The sequence below is a fragment of the Python bivittatus genome, unplaced genomic scaffold (genome assembly GCF_059951505.1).
Source record: "Python bivittatus isolate LINGU-HERP-01145 unplaced genomic scaffold, Pbiv_v1 ctg000570_np1212, whole genome shotgun sequence".
NCBI classification, from domain to species: Eukaryota; Metazoa; Chordata; class Lepidosauria; order Squamata; family Pythonidae; genus Python; species Python bivittatus.
In genome coordinates, this window is record NW_028277097.1 from 7,613,608 (window position 1) to 7,634,959 (window position 21,352).

Here is a 21,352-nt window from a genome sequence, read left to right on the forward strand (position 1 = left end):
TTCCATAAAACCTAAAACCTGTACAAAAGAATTACTAGAAAAGAAAGAGTCCAAGAGACCAATGGTTCAGAGCAGCAGACGCCAGGCCTCTAAGGAGCTAGCCAACCCCACACTTGATGTCTTCCCTCCCCACCCCAGGCCAGATGGCAGAGCCAGGTCTTCAAATGCCTCTGGAAGGCCAGGAGTGAGGGGGGCAATCTCACCTCCAGGGGCAAGATATTCCAAAGGGCGGAGGCTACAGCATTATAATCTCATAAGAACCAGAGGGAGCTGCCTTGTAGATAATTTGTTCACCCCCATTCTGCCTTCAACCTCTGGAGCCTTCCTGACATTTTGCAACCATGACTACCAGAGCTACTAGAGAGCATTGCTACACCGTTTCTGGAGGGCAACAGATTGGGGAAGGGTCATCTAACCAATACTCTGACTCCATTGGCTCTCCAGAATCTTGGATTCTTTCTTAGTCAAGCTATCAGAAACCAAACTTGGTCTGTTGATACAGCAGCATGGAGTGTTAGAGCATGTGGTGTGGTTATTTGTCTAGAATTGCTTGGCTCCTCGGCTGCTGTTTATGTTTTATATTATGTTGCATTGTTTTTAAATGTTGTCACTATTGTGAGATGGGTGGCTATATAAATTGAATAAATAAATCTATCGGTTCAAACTGGGTTCCTTCTCTCTTAAGAAGGTGGAATATTAATGCATCAATAATATTGCAGGCAGTCTTTTCTCAGTATACGTAGCTATATTTTCTCTCTGTAAAAATAGATTGCCTTTTAGACTCATACATGATTGCTGCTCATGTACTACTTATTATGAGTAGTGAGCTTATTCTGCTTATGGAAATTCATATAAGATTCTGGCAAGATAATATTTTGTTTTGAGTCCTTTACACTCATCAATGACAATGTTGTCAGTTACTTGTCATGCTTTTCATGTTACAAATTCACCTTTGATGAAATCAGTATTGAATCAATATATGTAAAGAACTGGGTGCATTCAGGAGAAACTAAAAGAAACAGTTTGGTGGAATAGTTATTTTCACTAGATTTTGAGAAACTCCCTGCAGTAGGAGAAAAGCAGATGAGTGACTGCATCACTAGGAAAGAGAGCATCTCTTTAGAGCACCTATTGACATTCAGTAGTTCTGATTCTGGTTACCTTTTTCTCTTCCACCCAGCCCTTGTTCCTCAGATGCCTCATATTCATAGACTGACTCCAGATTTTTTAGCTGACAGAGTGATTCTGGAATGGTATGATGGTGGATCAGTCCTTCCATACGAAATTGATTCTACTTGGCAAATCCAGATTCTACGTAAAGATCCTATGGAGGAAGTAGCACTAGTAAGTTGTCTCTCTTTACATCTCTCTATTTCTAGGTATGTGTGTAACCTGATGTTCTTTAGTGATAGAGAATGATCAATCCCATTCCCAGCTGACAGTTGTAATCAAAGACACTGAAGGGCAGCGTCTTGAGCTAGACAATCAGATTACGCTTCTGAAAAGCAATGGTAGCTATGTTGACCATGAGAGAGAGAAAAAATCCATAGAGATAATATCCCAATGAGATCAACCAGGATTATTTAATAGTTGAAAATACTGGAGTTCCTTAGAACTTTTCATCACAGTGCTATTCTGCCTGATTAAATGTTTTAAAAATCTCAGAAGTTTGCAACTATTATCTAACTTTGACCAAATACAGACTACAACTAAATAAAGTTGGAATCAAACCTGACATAGCTCGAGTAATGACAATCTCTCTTGGGCCAATCTACCTTACAAGGTGGCTGTTAGGGTAAACTGAGAGAGGTGAGCCATTGAAGAATGAGAAGATCAGTTTAATTTCTACTCTTTGTTTGGTATGTCCTGATTTATAAGATTTGTATCACAATCTTTGGAGAAGTGCAAAGCATGAAAGATAACTCTGTTCTGATCCAAAGTATAGAACAGGTTGGTTTGCTTAAAAGCACTGATCTAACATGATCCATGAACATTCTCCCCCCAGAGGTGTGGCAGGCCCCTTCCCTACCGGACTTCTGGAAAGAATTGAAGACCTGGCTCTGCCAGCTTACTTGGGGGGATAACAACTTCACCCAATCCTGGGGGTGGCTAGCGCCTCAATGATGTTCCCTGAGTGATTGCCAATTATTTTGGGTCTTTTTATTTTCTATTTGTTGTTGTAATTTTGTAATTTTAATTGATTTTAATTGTTTTGTAAACCTCCCAGAGTCGTTCAAATCTCAGAAATTATTCAGTATAATTTGCTAACAGAAAGATGTGACTGCCTTAGTTGTAATGATGATAATATATTCAGTGCCACTGTTGTAGTCCTACTTAGTTGCAAGGCCTGCTTGTTTTTGCACTGTGCTGTCTTTAATTCACATCATGAAGCTATACATGCATGATGCAATGAGGGCTTTTTTTCCCCAGCTGGCTTGTCAGAGAGCCTAAGGCTGAGAGCGAGTGACTGGCCCATGTCACCCAACTGGCTTCTGTGCCTATAAGTAGTCTAGAACCTGGGTCTTCTGCTCCCCACTCCCCAGCACCTTAATCCCTACAGCACACTGGTTCTCATAACAAATACAATGCCACTAACTAGAGATTTATGAATTATGGGCCATTGAGAAGCTATTCCATTGGATATTTTCCCTTGAAAGTTCCACTATTATTACTGATTTGTATTAATTTTTTGCTGTTCTCTCTCATGAGCTCATGACAACATGTCTTGTTCTTCTCCACCAAACAGTATCCTTACACAATCACTAAAATAGCTTAGGCTAAGAATTATAAACCAAAGATCACTTATTTATGTACCTGTTTATTTGTAGAATTTATATCCTCTTTTTATTTGAGGAACACAAGGTGGCTTACATGAAGGTCTCCCTTATTTTATCCTCACAACAATAATCCTGCAAAGTAGGCTAGGTGAAAGAGAGAGAGCGCCCAAAGTCATCCAATGAGTTTCCATGGCTAAGACTGGATTTGAACCTGGTCTCCCCAATCCAGGTCCACCACCTTAACTGATTTAGTTAAATTTGAATCCCCAATTTGTAGTTCAGTATTTTATCCTCTGTACCATATTGGCAGCCCATCAGAAGTTGGATATTGAACGTGCTTGATATCTACTCAAGAGATACTAGAATGGAGCCTAGGGAACTGAATAGTATTTAGTGTTTGACGCATTTCATAATAAAACAACCTGTGACTAAAGATGAGTCATTTAGTTCATCAATAAAAGCAAGCTTAATCATTAGAGAAGCTGATGATAAAAAGGCAAGAGGTTAACAAGGGAATTACAAGACAGATATTGTGATCCGGTATAAGCCTGCAAGCCAGTGAAATGGAAAGTGAGCAGCTTTGGAATATTGGAAAATTATAGGGAGACCCATGGTACAGTGATTGCACCAGCCTTCCACAGCCCTGTGCCCTTCAGATGTCATGATGATAACTCCTGACATTGTCATCAAGCAGAACCTTTCATTGTGGTGCCTGGGGATATGAAAATTATAATCCAGCACATTTGCATGTCGTCAGGTTGGGCTAAAGTGCTGGAATAGGGGATCCTGTTTAACTCTGCAGTTCACTGCCTGAGTTCACATATAATAGTAAGACATAACTGGTTTTAGATTTAAAACAATGTATGAAACCGCCATTATTTATTAACCAAGATTTGTTGTATAACATGCGTGAACCATGTCATTCTGGATTTGTCACACAACCCACAGTAAAACAAGCCATGGCTTAGCATGATGGGTCACGGAGTAAAGAACCTCTTTAAAGTCTCCATATCTCTTAGCTTAACCTATATCACAGAAACCTGCAAGAATAAAAGGGATGGAGGGAATGTTTGGTATTTGGTAGCCATCTTAAAATGACATTCAGTGGTGAGGGGTGGGGAATTTTTAAAAATGATTTAATACATTTTATTTACAAATTACAAGAAAAAAATTCACAAAAAACTTAAGTACACTAACCCCCCCCCACATAATTAACAACAACAAAACTTAAAAAAAAAAAAAAAAAGAACACACATACACACACCCCAAAAAAGAAGAAAAGGATTAGGGAAAAAATCTCAAACTAAGACAGAGAAAAGGGAAGAAAATATCTTATGTATTATACTTATCAGTAGTTACTGGTTTACTGATACCTTCCATATACTACTATAATATGATCAATACAAAATATTATTGTAAAATATCACAATCTCTGCCATAGTAATACATATTGCTTCACCCTTTGATTAGCAGAAAATACTACCTTTTCCAAAACAGATAGATCACACATTTCCGAAAACTGTTCCTTAGCATCTGGAATAATATCACTTTTCCAATGCAATATGATTCTTTTAGCCACCCCCCATGCTCAGTAAGGGGTGAGAAAGGATGGGGAAATCTGCATGAATACAATGAGCATTAATAGATTCTTCTTTTTGCCTAAATTCTGGTCTTGTACATTAGCACTGCTGTGATTAGTTACTCTGGTAAATATATTTTTGGAACAAATCTTTTACATTTTTAGGGGACCTATAACACTACATCAGTTGCCAGCAATGACACACTCCTTCATTGGGAATGGACATCAGATCTGCCTTTTAATTGCACTACTCACTACATTAGGATCCGCTGTTTCCTTCACGAGAAAGACTTTGCTGGAAGGAAAATGTGGAGTGAATGGAGCCCATTTGCAAATATTTCAGGTAAGATGAGGCAGTTGAGCCCAAATTTTGGAATAAGAAGAGTATTATCAAATGTGCAACATTGATGGTGTATCAAGGTATTAGATGAATAACTAGCTGGCTCATTCTCTTCTCACCCCTGTACCAAGAGTTTTTCTCTGTGTGTTGCTATTTTCTAAATAGGTGAAAGATTGAATTTTAACCATCTTTGATATTGCTATTGCTAGAAATAGGAAAATGTGGGAGAACTATTAAAGTTCTGATTCAAATGTTGTGCCAGAAGTAAAGGTAATTCCAGAATCATTTAGATTCTGATTTACATTCTATTCTAATTTTTACTAGAAGACTCTGACAGCATGCAATATAACTAGGTGTATGTGTTATATGTGTTAGATATATCCTTTTTTTAAAAGATTGGAATAATCCAAATCTAAATCAGAAAAGCCTAATATATGGCTGAAGTGAAACAATGAATAAACTAAACTGGGATACCCAAATTATATTAGGAAGAAGTGATTTCAAATGGCAATACATTTTGCATCAGTAGAATAACCACATTAGTTATATAACAATAGGAGTAGAAGAAAATTAGAAATATTTGTTGTAAGAAGGAACAATAACCCGTAATTCTATAAGGTTTGTTGCTTCATCCATTGCATTGTTGCTATGTCTGAATCATGCCAGAGCTGTTCATTTTTGTTCCTGGTAGTATATACTTTATTTCAAAAGTTGGAAGCATTTTAAATTTATGGAAGGTGCCTTGACCCATTCAGGCAAGAAAAGCAGTACAAACTTAAAAAATAAACATACATGCAAAGCCTTTTTGCAGAATTCCTGTCTGAAAAATGTTCTGCAAAACTGATGAATACAGGTAGGTCTTGGTTAGCGTGGTTATTGAATCCCATGAAATGGGCATGTTATTTGGATTTGCACTATTTGAAGTGAAATTTCTATGGAAAATAGGGTAATGGGTTCCAGCTCGATGGAAATAGGCAATGAAACATTTTAAACATAAATTTGTGTGTGTGTGTGTGTGTATACATATACATACATACATACATACATACATACATACATATGAAATGCTACAGTAAAGAATAAAAAGAATCTACTTGTGATTTAAATTAATGGTTAACAAAGTCCCAGAATAGTTATAGAAAGCAAAATAAAAACAAAAAAATTCTACCGTAGATTCAGACATTCCAACCTTGTCCTATTTTAGCATTGCTATGACCACATTCATGTTGTTCAATTACATCAAATGTTTGCTCTAATGTAATAACAAGTCTCTTCTTTTTAAAACTTGCGCTGTTTTCCTCTGACAGAATCTTCCTTTTTTCCATTTTGCACACGAAGATTAGCAGCATCGAAAACCGCAACCACAACAGCACGTGCACTAGCCTCAATTGCACGTGCACTAACCTTGCATTAACTGAATTTTGGGACTCATTAAATGCAACCTGGTATCAATTTACAATCTGCACTAAATCAAATGTTGCATTATTTGAACTCTCACTAATTGCAACCTACCTGTAGTAAAGCTATTTTTATTGATTGTATTAGCTTGACAAGAAGGAGAGTAAGAGGAGAAACTACATCACGCATGGGATGGAAAACAAAGATAGGGAGATGTTTTTCGTCCTTCTCTTACAGTGTAGAAGTTGAAATATTCTGCTAAAACTCAATGGAAGAGATTTGTGTCATTTCCCCACTAATCACTTTGAACATCTTTTAACATCACGCACCCACTGCGGAGTCAACACAAGCCTATCCCCATGACTGCTGTCCAGTAGTTGGATGATTCTGGAAGGTGCTATAAGTCATGGGTGGGGATGGGATACCTCAGGACTGAAAAAAGGAAATGCTTTTTGGCACAACATGTAATTAAACTGTGGAATTCACCGCTAGCAGTCATGGTAATGACAAGTAATTTGGATGTTTGGGAAAAAGAACTCGGGCTGATTTATGGGGTATCAATCAATAGCTACTAATACCAATGGCTGTTTATTACATCCTGAATCATAGACAGCAGGCTATAGATATTGGTTGCAACAGTAGAAGGGGCTCTTGGTTGAAGAACTTCCCAAATGCATCCAGTGTCTATTGTGTACACAGAATGAGGGCCTATATTGGTTAGTTTTCTTCCTAAATGTCCATTTATATGGCACTCAAACAGCAGCAACCCCACAGGCCCCCTAGAAGCACCGTTGCTGAAGTAGAGGATCTGTGGCCCTCAACTTATTGCTAAGCCTTATCTCCCAGTAGCCTGAAGAAGGATGACCAATAGTGAGGCATGCAAAGAATTGAAGTAAACTGGAGGGGCACAAGTTGTCTTCTCTTGCAGTATAGCCATATGCCTATGTGATTCTGTTTGGGTTGAAAGATAAGCACTGTTTTCCTACAGTGCCTGGAGGCTCCTCTGGATGTTCAGAAGTCTCCATGGACCATAGTTTACAAGATGTATTCATAGCAGGTGTTACAATCAGCAGCTGTTTTTGTTGCCTTATTGAATTGCTGAGCCTGGATCCCAGTATGGCATCTGTGGGTTCCCTTGGTGCCTGTCAGCTCCATGCTCCCTCTGATTTTATTTTGGGTTGCTGCTGCTGTTGTTGTTTTAGGTTATTTTAATTTAAAGAGAGAGAGAGAGAGAGATGCTGTAAAGTAACATGCCAGTTTCAAGCATCTTCTCAATTTCCAAGAATACTAATGGACCCCGCACATACCTAGAGACATTCTGAGAACATAAAAATGGTAGTGTTGCAAACCAATGATCTGCTTAGAAATGTGTCCACCTGCCCAGAAACGTTACAACTGTAAGCTGAAGCAGTAGAGGGCATCTTGAGAGGTTAAAGGGAACGATGGGTATAATTTCATCAGTTTACCTTCTGGCATTTTGTGAGAGTGCTCATCACATGTTCTCAAAACAATATGGGTGTCTGTGGGGCAAAAATGTTGGGAATCTCTATAGTAAAACAAATGTTGTGAGTTTAGTTGGTTTCACATCCAGAATCAGTGCCTCTGTTTTTCTAGAGTCTGAGTTTTTTCACAATGAGTCATTTAGTTGTCTGTTAACTGTACCTTCTCAATGGCATCTGTGTTCTGTTGTGCTTCCCATTCATTGTGATGGAGATTGTTTAGTGGCTATAATTCCCCAGGGCAGTGTTCCTCAACCTAGGCAACTCTAAGACATATGGACTTCAACTCCCAGAATGCCCCAGCCAGTTGAAGTCCACATGTCTTACAGTTGCCACGGTTGAGGAACACTACCCCAGAGGTTGAGCCTGTAAATATGTTGTGGTGTGCAGCTGTTCCACTGGGTGATCAAATGTTGCCAATTCCGTCCTTCCTGACTCCTGTCTTTTCTGTTACAGGATATGATACAGGCAACGTCACAAAAATGTACCCATTAGATAAAGTGGTGGCAGCAGGTTCCAATGTGACTTTCTGCTGTATACACAAAGCTGAAGACACTGTTATGGTCTTTGATTATGGTTCATGTGACTTTCTGCAGTGTGAGACTGCCCCTCTCACCAAGTGGAGCAAGTTACTCTTTGTGCAAAATGTTAGTACTGAAGTTAATTCTGGATTTAATGCCTGGTGTATAATGGATAGGCCAGGAACATACCCTCCTCCCTATGCTGGAACAGTTTTATTTGTGGGCTGTAAGTATTCATTTCTTCCTTATATTTTATGGTTTACTTATTCTGTGTGTGTGTGCACATGTGTGTAAATAATTTGGGTGGATTACGAAGATAATGAAAGCTGGTAAAAATAATAAAATGAGAAATGAAATGAAATGAAATAAAATAAAATAAAATACATAAAAGCTGCTTTCTCTGTATAATATATGCCTTACATTTCAAAACGCAACTCCCAAAATCTGAAATAATTGAGAAAAATGAAACTCCTGTTATTGAAAACAGAGCAGTGTAGACCCCAAACATGCTTCTTTTAAAATCATTTCCTTCTTAGTGGACCTCTACAACGGAGAAGACCTTTCTTCATTTAGCAAAGGCGTTGAAGGGGACCAGTGAAGATGACCAAAAGATTGTGGCAGATATAGATCTAGATATAGGAGTAAAAATTCCTTTAGATAGTTTGGCCCTGAACTGCTAAGTATGTAGAATTAAATGAATCAATGGAAACTTGTCTAGCAATGGCCACAATTTCCAGATATGTTTGGCATGCCAGCTTTACCTACTGAAACTCATTCATTCTCCATCCCAATCTGGAAGCCAGTGGCTTTTTTGATTTGAGCTTGATTTTCTTCTGAAAATCTAGGAAAGTGATCATTTTTTTGACACTTCTTGATGCCACTTTGTACTCCCACCCTCCAAGAAAATATATTCTCAAAGATGGCACAGAGGATTCGTCATACTGCTACACATAAATGGAAAGAAATTTTTAAAAACCCAAGCAACCCAGTGACTTGCATACAAATGTACAAAGCAAGGAAGCCACCATTCCCCTTACAAGATTTTCCAGGACAGCTGAAGTTCAGGAGCCAGGAGGAAGAATAGACAAGACTCCACCCCCCAGTGGGGAAAAATGGCCATCCCTGAGTTCTGCAGAACTTCAGTGCTGGAGCTGAAAATTGGCTTTAGAGTGGTTTCTGTTATACTGCACCTGAACTGGAAGTAAATCAGCACTGTTGCCAAAGATAAATGGTGGCCTGGGTTCTTTGGTCTACAGAGGGAAGTGGAAGTGGTGCAAATACGTTGTGTGAAACTGCCACACTTTCTGAGACTTTTTGTTTGTGTGATTATTTGGGCCCTGAATGTCTTTGCATAGAGACACCATGTTATTAGATGCACTTCTTCATCGGCTTTAAAGCCTGAACTTGACCGGCATGTATCTTCTCCCTAACCCTCTATGTTTCTTGAGACTATAGTTCCCAGAATTTCACATTCTTTGCCATGCTGGTTGGTAATTCTGTAAGTTGTAGTCCAAGCACATCTGAAAGGAAGCAGACTGAGTCTCTACTACAACACCACATAATTGGTTCCACTGCAGAACCAATGAGGTTGCGGAGCTGTATAGTTTTGGTGTGGTCAGTTCTATTAATCAGTATTGTAATCATTCATCACACATTTCATGTAAGCTGAATTGTGTGTGGTAACAATAGATCATGGAAGAAGAATCCCTTTTTAATAATTACCTTACTGAGTTATTGCTGAGATGAGACAAGTGTTCAACAAATATGTACATATAGGCAACTGTTCTTCTTTCCTCTTTGTTGTTATAGATCCTCCTGATGTTCCACAAAATTTAAGCTGTGAAACACAAAATTATAAGGAAATAACATGCAGATGGGAGGAGGGAAGGCCCACCTTGTTATATGGCTCAAGACAAACCAGATATACCTTATTTGAACGGTATGTTTTCATGTATTTTTTCAGGCAGGAGTTTCTCTATCTATCTATCTATCTATCTATCTATCTATCTATCTATCTATCTATCTATCTATCTATCGAATGAATGAATGAATGAATGAATGAATGAATGAATGAATGAATGAATGACACAGTTGACAGAAATATTCTGATTATTCAGATAAACTTGCCATTTATTTAATATGAGTGGCTAGATTGTAGGTTAACACAATGGGATAAGTCTACAGAGGGCTACTAATTATAAATAGCCATATATCATCATAGGTCCTCCTTTTGGTTTTCTAGGGCCATCAGAGTAACTACTCTGATGGCCTAATAGGAGTGTGAACCAGTATAGAGTCAAGGAGTTGACCTAGGAGTGAGGGGACCCAGTCTACCCCCAGCCATGGAAACTCACTGAATGTCTTTTGGGCCATTCTCTCTCAGGGCTGATGGTTTTGAGGGAAAATAGGAGGAGGGGATATTATGTAGTAAACATAGGAAACACAGGCTGTAAATCTAATAAATAAATAACCTTTTTCCAAGACCTGATATCCTTTCTACAGTTCTTAGTGGCTCCTTCACACATTCACACAATCTGTTGAGGATAAGATAAATGGTGAGAGAAGTAATTGATGTGGGATAGAGGTGAGATTGTGTAGAGGAAGGAAAAGTAGAGGGAGGGAAAAATCCTTTACCCAGGGGGGTACTTCAGATTCAAAGACTAAAGTTTCCTCCAGCTTTTGAAGATTCTAGCCATCTTATGCAGGCATTTCCCCCTCCTTTTTTTTTTTTTTTTTTGCCTTTGAAGCCTCCATTGCCAGAAAGAAGGGTTATCACAAAGCCAATTTCCTCTCCCTACTTATGGCAGTACTGATGTGGGGTAGGAAAACAGGGCTAACAATATATGGTTTATTTAATGGCATCTGTTCTTTGAGTCAAGTTATTTCCCTGTTGAAATCACCGCATGACCGTGATTTATCTTACCTTTTCTATCAGATGTTGTGTCTGTTTTTGATCATACTTACTGTTTAACTTTTCAGAATCTCTTGGAAAAATATCTCATGTGCAGAAGCAGGTCCTAAATTTTCTCAGTGTGACTTTCTGGTCCTGAAGAATCAAACAGAATACCACTTCACACTACACGCTTCCAATAATCTCGGCCAGTCAGAAGCTTCCCTCTCAATTGATATTAGGCACAGAGGTGAGAGTTTGCTGTTATTTTATTTATTTATTAAAATTCTCCCCGCCCATCTCCCCCCAATGGGGGACTGTGGGCGGTTCACACAAAACATTAAAACCACAAATACATATAAATACATAAAACATAAAAATGTAAAAACATTACTAAAAAAGAGAGAGTCCAAGAAGATGATGAAGGATCTGGGGCTGAAGAGAGCAGGCTCTATGGGGCTAGCCATCCCCACGCTTGAAGTATTCCCTCCCCACCCCAGGCCAAGTGGCAGAACCAGGTCTTCAAAGCCCTCCGGAAGGCCAGGAGTGAGGGGGCCAATCTCACCTCCGGGGGCAGAATATTCCAGAGAATATGCCATGGCGAAGAATTTTTTTTTTTTCAATTTGAAGTTAATACTCATTAATCAAAGTTCTATGTATCTGCTATGGAAAAGATGTATTCCATTGATAGGGCACATCAAATTATTCCTTTCTCTGTGTGTGTGTTTGTGTGTGTGGTTTAAGGGATAAAGTGTTGAATTTAGGAATGGGGAGACCCAGCTGTGGAAGCCCCCTGGGTGACTCTGAGCCATTCATTGTCTCTCACCCCATTTACCTCACAGGGTTGTTGTTGGGAAAAATAGGAGGCAGTACTGTGTATTCTATCTTCAGCTCAGTGTTCTACAGTGTTTTCCTGTATGAAAGGCGGGATAGAAATCTAACAAATTTCTTATTTTCCTGTCACCCGTGGATGGCTCCTGTTTTTCCCACTGCAACAGCCCAGGGCTGTTAGATAGCTTAGGCTGAGACAGGGTGACTGGACCAAGGTCAGCCAGAGGGCTCCATGGGCAAGTGGCCATGCAAACTTGAACAGCATCTTCCCAGTTCAAGTCTTACTTGTTAACCACTATGTTCAGTTGCTGCCATTAGCTCTTAATCATCTTTATCTTTGTCCAAGGGAAGTCAGGCTTTGATGGATTAAAAAAATATGGGGATTTCCCTGTTCCTAGAGTAGTATTTTCAACCTCAGCAACTTTAAGTTGTGTGGACTTGAACTCCCACAATTCCCCAGCCAGCCACTGGCTGAGGAATTCTGGGAGTTGAAGTCCACACCTCTTAAAGTTGCTGAGGTTGAGAAACACTTCTCTAAAGTACCCTGAGAAAGCTGCTTGCAGGAGAAGAAAATTTAAAGGTATCTCTGCTATGTGCCATAGCAGCTGTCAATTTGAAGTGATGCTATAAAGCAGGAATCGGCTGCATGCCCTTGGGCTGTGTGCCTTCACTGACTTTCCTTCTTGCAGTTCTCAAAGTCTTCTTTATGATTGTTTAAAACTGACACAGTAGTTTCTTGCCATTTTGCGCTGGGAAATGGACACAGAAAGTGCAGTTTGTCCTTGAATGGGTATATCATAGACAAAGAAAATTAAGCGCTCTCTGCAAACTCAACTGTATATATGATGTATCTGCATCTGCTTTTTGGTCCTCATCCCCACTACTTCTGGTCTAGATCTTAGCACCAATTGCCCACTTGTCGTAGAAAGCTGAGATTTGGATTTTTAAGTCAATCAGGTGTGCAGTGGGATGAGCTCTGTCCCTTTATGCAGGTGGCAGCAGAAGCAAAAAGGGCTTCTCTTTGCACAGGTGCTCTGAGCTTAAGGCTGGCATGTATCCAGATCTTTATTTCTAAGGCTGGAGTTAGAGGGGTAGGGCAGAGATGTGTGGCATGCCTATGCAGCAGGGAGAACTCTGAGCTGTGGCCACGCGGAGAGGAACAGCAGGTTAATACCACTCTGTGAGCTGGAGGAAAGGCACCTGGGCTTACTCCGTGTCTACTCTGCAAGACCAGAGAAGATACTTGGTGCAAATGAAAAATAAGGAGCTTGTGCCCATACCTGCACATTCAGGGCTGAAGAGGATTGATTGATTGATTGATTATGTGCCATCAAGCCATTTTCAACTCCTAGCAACCCCATAGATTTTCTCCATGACAATTTATCCCTCATATGGTCTTTCAGGTCTTGCTATGATTTACCCATCAGCACTGTAACCTGAGTCCATCCCCCTTGCTGGTGGTTGTCCTAGGGCTGAAGAGAGTGCACAAGGTTTCTCCTCTGTTTTAGAGATTTGGAATGAAGTCAAGGACAATTTAAATATCTGCTTTTGGAGGCAAATTTCTGAACTGAGAAATTTCCATTCCAGCTTTTAATTAAAAATCCAGAACTCATCAACTTGGATCAGGGCATGAACAGGAGTTGCATTCCTCTCTGAAATGATTAAGGTGTGAAGAAAATCCCCAGCATCTTTTTTTAACTTTTGAAATGCCCAGCATACAGCTTTTCAAAGAGTAGAGACACCATCTCTGGTACTTTCTAGACTAACCATATAATTATGCAACCTAGCATAGACATTTGGTCATTGCAAGAACCATTGAGAAATAGTAGATCTGTGAAACAGACTTGCTGGTTGAGGGCATCTTATAAAGTTATAAACGTTATATAACTTTATTTTAGCTAATAAGCGCAATGCCTGTAGGCTGCTACCATAGTGTGTGTGTGTGTGTGTGTGTGTGTGTGTGTATAAAAAGATAAATGCTAGCCAGACTTCATTCTAGGCAGAATTCTGCCATCATGGGTCAGTGAAATATTCAAATTTGTTCCCAGCAAGAATTTTGGTGAAATGTAAAAAAAAAAAAAAAAAAAAAAAACACTTTACTGGTTCTACGCTGATCTCTTAGCTCACCATTCTGTGCCTCACTGGTTTGTCACCTAACAAACACGAATAAGTTTAGGGTTTTTTAATGAAATATGTTTGTTTTTCCTCTACAGTTCACCCACAAACTCCTACAGAATTAACGGTGAGCGGTGGAAGTTCAACCAGCTTCAGACTGTCTTATTATTTGCCTGGCAATTTCAGAGAGACCAAAGTGCAATGCCAGCTTCAAATTTCCTACAGCACTATCCAAGAAGAACGGGTAGGCATCGTTTGGTTCCACTGTATCTCGTGACATTTTTATAATAATATTATTATTCCCATGTCTGTATGGCAAAATTATAACAATCCTTTTGGGGCCCTTCTTAAACATGATGCGGCCCAGTCTTTATACTTGGATTGACCATGTAGTTTTGTTAGTGACACCTTCTCATTTCCTCCTCTTGTAAAGAACCATTATGTATTGTTCATTTGCTTGATTTATATGCCATTTTTCTATCCAAAGAGAATGCATGCCCTGTTCTGCACACAAGCTACTGAAGGCTGGGGCATTTTTAAAAGAACTCCTTTAGATCCCACTGGTTTGTAATGAGCAGGGTCATCCCTCAAAGGCCAGATCCCAACAGCAATTTAACAGCAATGCACACACAGATACACACTGCCCAGCTTCTTTGTTGCAATCACTGGATTCTCCTTTAACCACAGTTGCTGAAAATTGATGGTGAATTTCCCATAATTTTTAGGTGGAAAAACATATGAAAACTGTACTATAAGCCCCATTATGGGCTTAAATGCAGTTTAAAAAGTCAAACACATCAACCACCCCCAAAACAAGAAAAAAACATCACCACCCACTTGGCCTTGCCTCCTGCAACCTTAGGCTTCCCCTGAGATACCATAAGTGTGCCAAACCAAGCCAAGGTGCCCTCTCCATGTTCAGAAGGTAAACATTCCACTACTGTAACCTCTAGTCAGAAAAACGTAATGCAAGCCTTTCAAGGCTGACTTGATGATGCTCTGTGTAGCAGGCTCACTACTGCATTGGCCCTAACATTCTTCCAAATGGTCTTTAAGGGTGAGCCAATGTACAGGTTTCATTTTCTTTTTCCCATTCTGTTAGTTCCCCTTTTATTCACCCTTTACTTTGGTTTACTTCCATCTGCCCGACTGTTCATTGTACAGTCCATATGACTACTGGCTTCCTGGGAATAATGCATCCTTGTAAGCATAGTTGATTGGGTACATCAGTGCTCTGCCTCCTGCCAGGCACTGATTAGGTGGGACCAGCAGGTCACTTTTGCATCATTCATTGGTTACATAGCATTCAACAGAACAGTAGATCTCACTTGCTTTACCATACATGAAAGGGATCCGTGCATTTTTTTTTTAATTCATTTGTTGTGCTCTTACAAAACTGATGTACACAACATTATATAAATATGGATCATCAATGATAATTCTAACCATTAGCTCTTTGGCATAAATATATGTTTCTGTTTTCTTCTTTAAGAATGTGCTGCTGGATGATTTAGGAAGTTCTCGTTACACAGTCTTAGTGGACAAATTGCATCCGTACACAACATACATTTCCCGAGTTAAATGTAGAACTCCAGAGCCTTTCTTTTGGAAATGGAGTGGTTGGAGCAAGGAGAAGTCCTACACAACTCAGCAAGCCCGTAAGTTTACTGAATTTTGGAAGGCTATGAGTAAAAGTTGAAATGAAACATGTGTCCTCCTGATTTCATATGATTGTGAGATTCACCTGAAAACATCAGATACCTAAAAAACAAATTATCCAAATTGATGAAATTATCCAAATTGAAAAAATCCAAAAACAAAAAAACAGAAGCAGAAATAATAGAAAATTTAAAAAGCTGTTCCTTGGTAAGACTTTATCTCACGTTACCTATCTGTGGGTCAAACTTTAAAATATAAATGAAAACATTCAAGCTCACAATTCAAAACTTTACAATTACAGACCATCTCACATATTAATTTGAAAGATAACATTACAACTACTTTGGAATTAACTGAAATATTACAGTATAGTAAGTAACATTTGGTGTACCCAGAGTGTCTTTAGGCTCAGTGGTATGAAGAAAACTGTCTCTAACTATAAATAAAAAGTTCTTCCAAACAATGAAAAAGCTTCACTCTTGCAGGTTGTACAATTCCTAATGAATATAATTTGGACAATACATAAACAAAGTCTAGCATGTTAAAGCAAATGTATGTATTATGTATGCCCATTATTAACAATTAATACCTTCATTAATGTAATTAAACCACTCTTCTCCTAGGTCCAGCAAGAGAGCTTGATATCTGGAGGGAGAAAGATGCTAATGAAGATACAGTCACCATCTTTTGGAAGGTATATATTGAGATGTTTGTTTCTAATTTCCCATTAGTTGTGTTTTGAACATCAGTATTAATTGTCTGGACTGAACTTTCTCTGAGCTTTCACGTGACCTTTTCAAAGGCACATGGGCACCATTGGGAAGATTTCTCCTCTCAGCAGTCTCAGGAGAAATGGTTTTGTAAAAATATCCTCAACAAGGTCAAATGCAACATTGTCAGGAATGTACACGGATGGGAAAATATGGGCTGTGATTTTGGCACGTGTGGAACATTTCTGTCATGCCTCGTGCTCCTTTAGCCATCTTGCGTACCCCATGCCAAGACTCGTTTGACCCATCCCCAAAAGTGTTGTCTTCTGGCCCATTTGTGTGTGGCTTTGTGCAAGAAGGACAGTTGTACAGAAATGGTTTGCCCAGTGCTTTGTCGGTGGAAGGCGATGAGGAATATTTATGACAGACTTTTTTTTTAGGCTCTTGTTTACTCTCTCACTTCCTTCCCCTTTTCCTTGGAATAATTATCTGATGTGTTTACAATATTTGTGTTTCCGGATAGCCACTCCCCATTCTCGAAAGCAATGGATTGATAGAGACTTATGAAGTATATTGGACCCTGCCAGATCAGTCCAAACAGAGGGAATCAGTGCCTGCATCCCGCAACTCCACCAAAATCAAACTGAGGAAAAATGATTACGTATTTACAGTGGTGGCAAGGAATGAAGCAGGTGTTTCTCCTCCTTCTTCAATAAATAGTGCAGATCTTCCAGTGGGTAAGTAAGAGGTGAAACTGAGGTGGTTGAAAAGTTGTGGGAGGAACAAGCAGAGGAGGTACAGGGAGACTTTGTGCTTCGAAACAACCCTCTTACCTTTTGGCATCTTAAAAAAAAAAAAAAACAAGCTCGTAAAAAAAATTGCAGATGGTACGTTGCAGTATTTCAGTTCCCATTAAAAGTCATCTAAACAAGGGAAGATTGGCCCAAATACCAGGTTTTTCTACCCTTTTTCAGAGCGTGGGAAAATGTAGACGATTCTGCATCGCTTTCGTAAGCTGAAATGTGAGCAAGGCTTTTGGCAGCATATGGTTCTCCTCTTCTTGAACGAGTAAACAAGCTAGGAAGTCTTCCGTTAATTACACTTCCATTAGTTTCTAATGACCCAGGACATGACGGGTAACAACTTTCAAACAAGTCAGAATAATGAGCAGTGTCAGTGAATCATGATCCTATTGCCTTGTTGTAATAGGGCTACATCAATGTTTCTCAACTTTGGCAACTTTAAGATGGGTGGACTTCAACTCCCAGAATTCCCCAGCCAGCCTGGCTGGCTGGGGAATTCTGGGAGTTGAAGTCCACCCATCTTAAAGTTGCTAATGTTGAGAAACAGTGGGCTAGATTGGGGCTTGCTTGCCCAAATGTGGAGTTTTTAGTGTCAGCCTTCACCTGAACTTCAGTGTATATCCACCTTTTTTCAAGAAATGGCTGGACAGTGGCTTTCGGGAAGTTGGTTTCTTCCCAATTCTTGACTGTCTTCCTCTGGGTAGTTTGTAGTAAAGCAAGCAGTTTCTGCCCTTTCTTATGAGGCTCCTCACATGAACACTACTTAATAACTAAATTGTTTTTGGAAGAGAGCCGAAACAGTTACGTATTAATAGAGCTGGCCACTGTAGCTTTTGTAACACTATATTATGTTAAAAGTGCACGGCTTAAACAGAAACATGTTCAGGTTTAAAAAAAAAAAGTACAGAGGATATGGGGGAGTATGTACAGGGATAATATTTCTTCACATCTCTTAAGCGTATGTGTTTTCTGTATACAATCAGATTATTGATTTATCCAGTCCAGGATCATATTCTTCCCAGCCATGTTTTCTCCCTTTAATAGAAGGATACTGTAAGCTGTATTTTAAGGCTTCTGCATCTGACATCCACTAACCTGTGGAGGAGTCTTAGTTGATCAGCTTGCTGTAAAGGACCAGTAGGATTTTACACTGCACCACATTGTTGCAGTACTGTGTGTACTGCTGGAATTTTCCATTCTTGGCTTTCTGAATTCTGCTGTTCCATGAAAAATAATCTAAACTTTGAGCTGAGAGCTAAATTCCACTGTCTGTATACATTATATTGTTTTACTTAGTCATGAGGAAGGTCAATAAGCTAAGGACATTTCCATTTCGATGGCTGGTGTGGGTCTTCCGGGCTGTGTGGCCGTGTTCTTGAAGTTTTGTTTCCTAACGTTTCGCCAGCACCTGTGACTGGCATCTTCAGAGGGCAGGAGCACAGACAGGAGCAGTTCTCTCTGTGCCCAGGAGCACAGACAGGAGAGAACTGCTCCTGTCTGTGCTCCTGCCCTCTGAAGATGCCAGTCACAGGTGCTGGCGAAACGTTAGGAAACAAAACTTCCAGAACACGGCCACACAGCCCGGAAGACCCACACCAGCCATCGTATGCCGGCCGTGAAAGCCTTCGACAATACACATTTCCATTTCCTTCACCTCTAGTAATTTTACATGAAGCCACCCACAGCATAGTTTTTAACTTGAACTATGTGGTTTAACTCCTAGAAACCTGCTGTGTTTTTTAAAGTGAAGATCACTGAATCCTGCTTAGGACTGTTCAGCTCCCATATATTCCACAACCATTTTTTTTGCCACCAAAGAAAAAAACCTTCCTTCTGCTCCCAGCTTCTACCCCCCAGCCCTTAATAATAATGTTCTATTTGGTGCCATGCTTAATTTACTCCTGGCCAAAATAATTCTCTCTTTCCCTCTGGGGACTGTATTCAGTTTGATGAGAGAGTATTTACTTTAGTCCTTTAAAGTCAATTTCAGAGTAATTCTCATGGGTCAAGTGTGGTCCTCTTGCCTTGATTCAGTTACAAGGTGGCCAACGTGGGTATGTATGAGAGAATGTCCTTCCTTTTGTTAGATTTATCATCCCCATCCACCAAATTATTTCCTTCACAGAGAAGGGATCACCTGGTGTCCTACTTTCCATTGCTATCCCATTCTTGCTGGGCACATAAAAGGATTAAAGCTGGAATGATCAAAGGCCACTCCCTTTGGGACTATCCATGCTAATTACCCACAGTCATCTTTCCAGAGGCTCTGAGAAGTGTGTTTTTGAGAAAGAGAAAGAGAGTTAACATAGATTCTTGTTATTACTGTATATACTTGCGGATAAGCCCATCTGCTGATAAGTGGAGTCCAACTTTTTAAGTGTATTTTGGAAACTAAAATTGTTGGCTTATCTGCAAGTATATACAGTAAGTCTTCTGCTATTTTATGTCTTGCTAGTCGCTTGTGTCTCTCTCACTCTCTCTGCTTGTAGTTTTTGTCCTAAGTTGCCAATTTCTTGTTTTTGATAGTTGCTAATGTCTAATAATAAATACCATGCTTTTTTGGCTGTTGTTCTTAACTGAATTGAGTGGCCTGTGTGCTTGCTCTGATCTGGATATAGGAATTGATTGGGAATGTGCACAAACTAAATTGGAAATTGTCCACTGCAATTTTCCAACATCTTTCATTGTACAGTCGCCTCTCTGGCTTTTCATATTGCAGTTCAGTGTCAAAGGAAGAAATCTGTGAGAGAAAGCGTCTCATTTGATTTTTGCAGAATGGTGACACTGCCTCCATTAAGAGTGCCCTGCCTAGAAAAATTGTTGGAAGAATTTTTCCTCCCTTTGGAGAAATTTGGAGAAATTGTCCACCTAATTTATTTACCTACAAATTGGGGGTGGGGGCTTCTGATAGGTCATTTGAATAAAGTTCCACCTTGATTACCTTGACAAGCAATTGCTAAATGACTAGACATTTAACATTTCTAGACTAAAATTCTAGAAATTTTACATTTTTAGAGATTTTGATGCTATTGGGGAGGGGGTACTTTTTTTTTAATGGAAGGTAAATGGAAATTTTGGAAGAATGGAAATATATCTATTATTCCACTCATAGTTGTTCAGTCTGGGGCAGTTTATAAGTATTGTCAAATAACCAAATGAACATTAATTTTATATCATCTCTACTGCTCTAAGTTCACATTGCTGTTTTAAAAACATGTGCAAAATGTATAACTTGGTTTACTCAGAGGAGAGACAAGATGGTTTCTGAAGCAGCAGCCTTTTAGCTGTGCTCTGCAGAGCCTTTGTAAATACATTGGTTTTATTTGTTTCTGAACTCTTTGTTTGTTACTGTATAGTTAACTTATACAGTCATGTTTGGTGTATTTATTGAATGTAAAAGTATGATTCAGTCATACAATAATTACTTTGCATAATTGAATTTACTTTAAAGTGTTTTTAATTTTGTCACAGATGTAACAATAAGATGTGGGAGTATAAAAAAAAACTAGGATCCCTTAATTTGTCAGTTTGACAAGTAGGTAAGAACTTAAGTTAAAGAGATTAAAAACATCTACATGATATTAAAACAGGGCCACTGAGGCCAAGTCAAGAACAGATCCACTCACCTTTAGATTAAAAAAAAAAAAATCAAAAGTCTAATCCACAAGCAAATTGGGTAATGAATTTTCTTCCTTCCTTGTGGAAAATGGCTGTGCTGGTTAGGACCAGCCATGGGTCTTGCGGTGACACGGAGCTTCATCTCTCAAAGTTAAGGGATTGTAGTACTCTCAAACTCTTGATAAAATTCTTCCTTACTTTTCCTGAAGCCCATGGTTGAAAGAAAGGGAGAGAGGAGAAGCAATCTCCCTGTGCTATGGTGGTGTGAGCAATGGGTATTTTGAGTTTTTGTTGAAGGTAAAGGCAGCTGTACTAAGGCATGATGTCACATATTCACATATGGGGACTGTAACTTGCTTCTTTCAGAGTTCTTCTTTGTTATCCTTCAATTCTGATTCCTTCAGACCAGTGATTTTCAAATTTGGCAACCTTAAGATGGGTGGACTTCAGCTCCCAGAATTCCCCAGCCAGAGCTGTGGAATCCTTTATTCTGGGAAAACGCAGCTGTGATGGGGCAGCTCTCTGGCCACTCTCAATATAATTTGCAGACCAAATAGATACTGTATGAAAGCCAGGTGTGGACATCAAAACACTGGAAAGTCATTCTTCTCC

General features: G+C 39.4%; 1 protein-coding gene across 4 annotated transcripts in view; it reads left to right on the forward strand.

Moving 5' to 3' along the window:
- Window positions 1-21,352, forward strand: part of LIFR (LIF receptor subunit alpha) — an 89,601-nt gene that overhangs the window by 47,057 nt on the left and 21,192 nt on the right. For all 4 annotated transcript variants that reach the window (XM_025167755.2, XM_025167754.2, XM_007429909.3 and 1 more), the window contains 9 exons: window positions 1,181-1,344; window positions 4,522-4,699; window positions 8,050-8,340; window positions 9,924-10,053; window positions 11,094-11,254; window positions 14,049-14,194; window positions 15,443-15,608; window positions 16,233-16,303; window positions 16,843-17,056. In XM_025167755.2, the coding sequence (XP_025023523.2) occupies window positions 1,181-1,344; window positions 4,522-4,699; window positions 8,050-8,340; window positions 9,924-10,053; window positions 11,094-11,254; window positions 14,049-14,194; window positions 15,443-15,608; window positions 16,233-16,303; window positions 16,843-17,056 (1,521 nt within the window). The remainder of the gene's footprint in view (window positions 1-1,180; window positions 1,345-4,521; window positions 4,700-8,049; window positions 8,341-9,923; window positions 10,054-11,093; window positions 11,255-14,048; window positions 14,195-15,442; window positions 15,609-16,232; window positions 16,304-16,842; window positions 17,057-21,352) is intronic.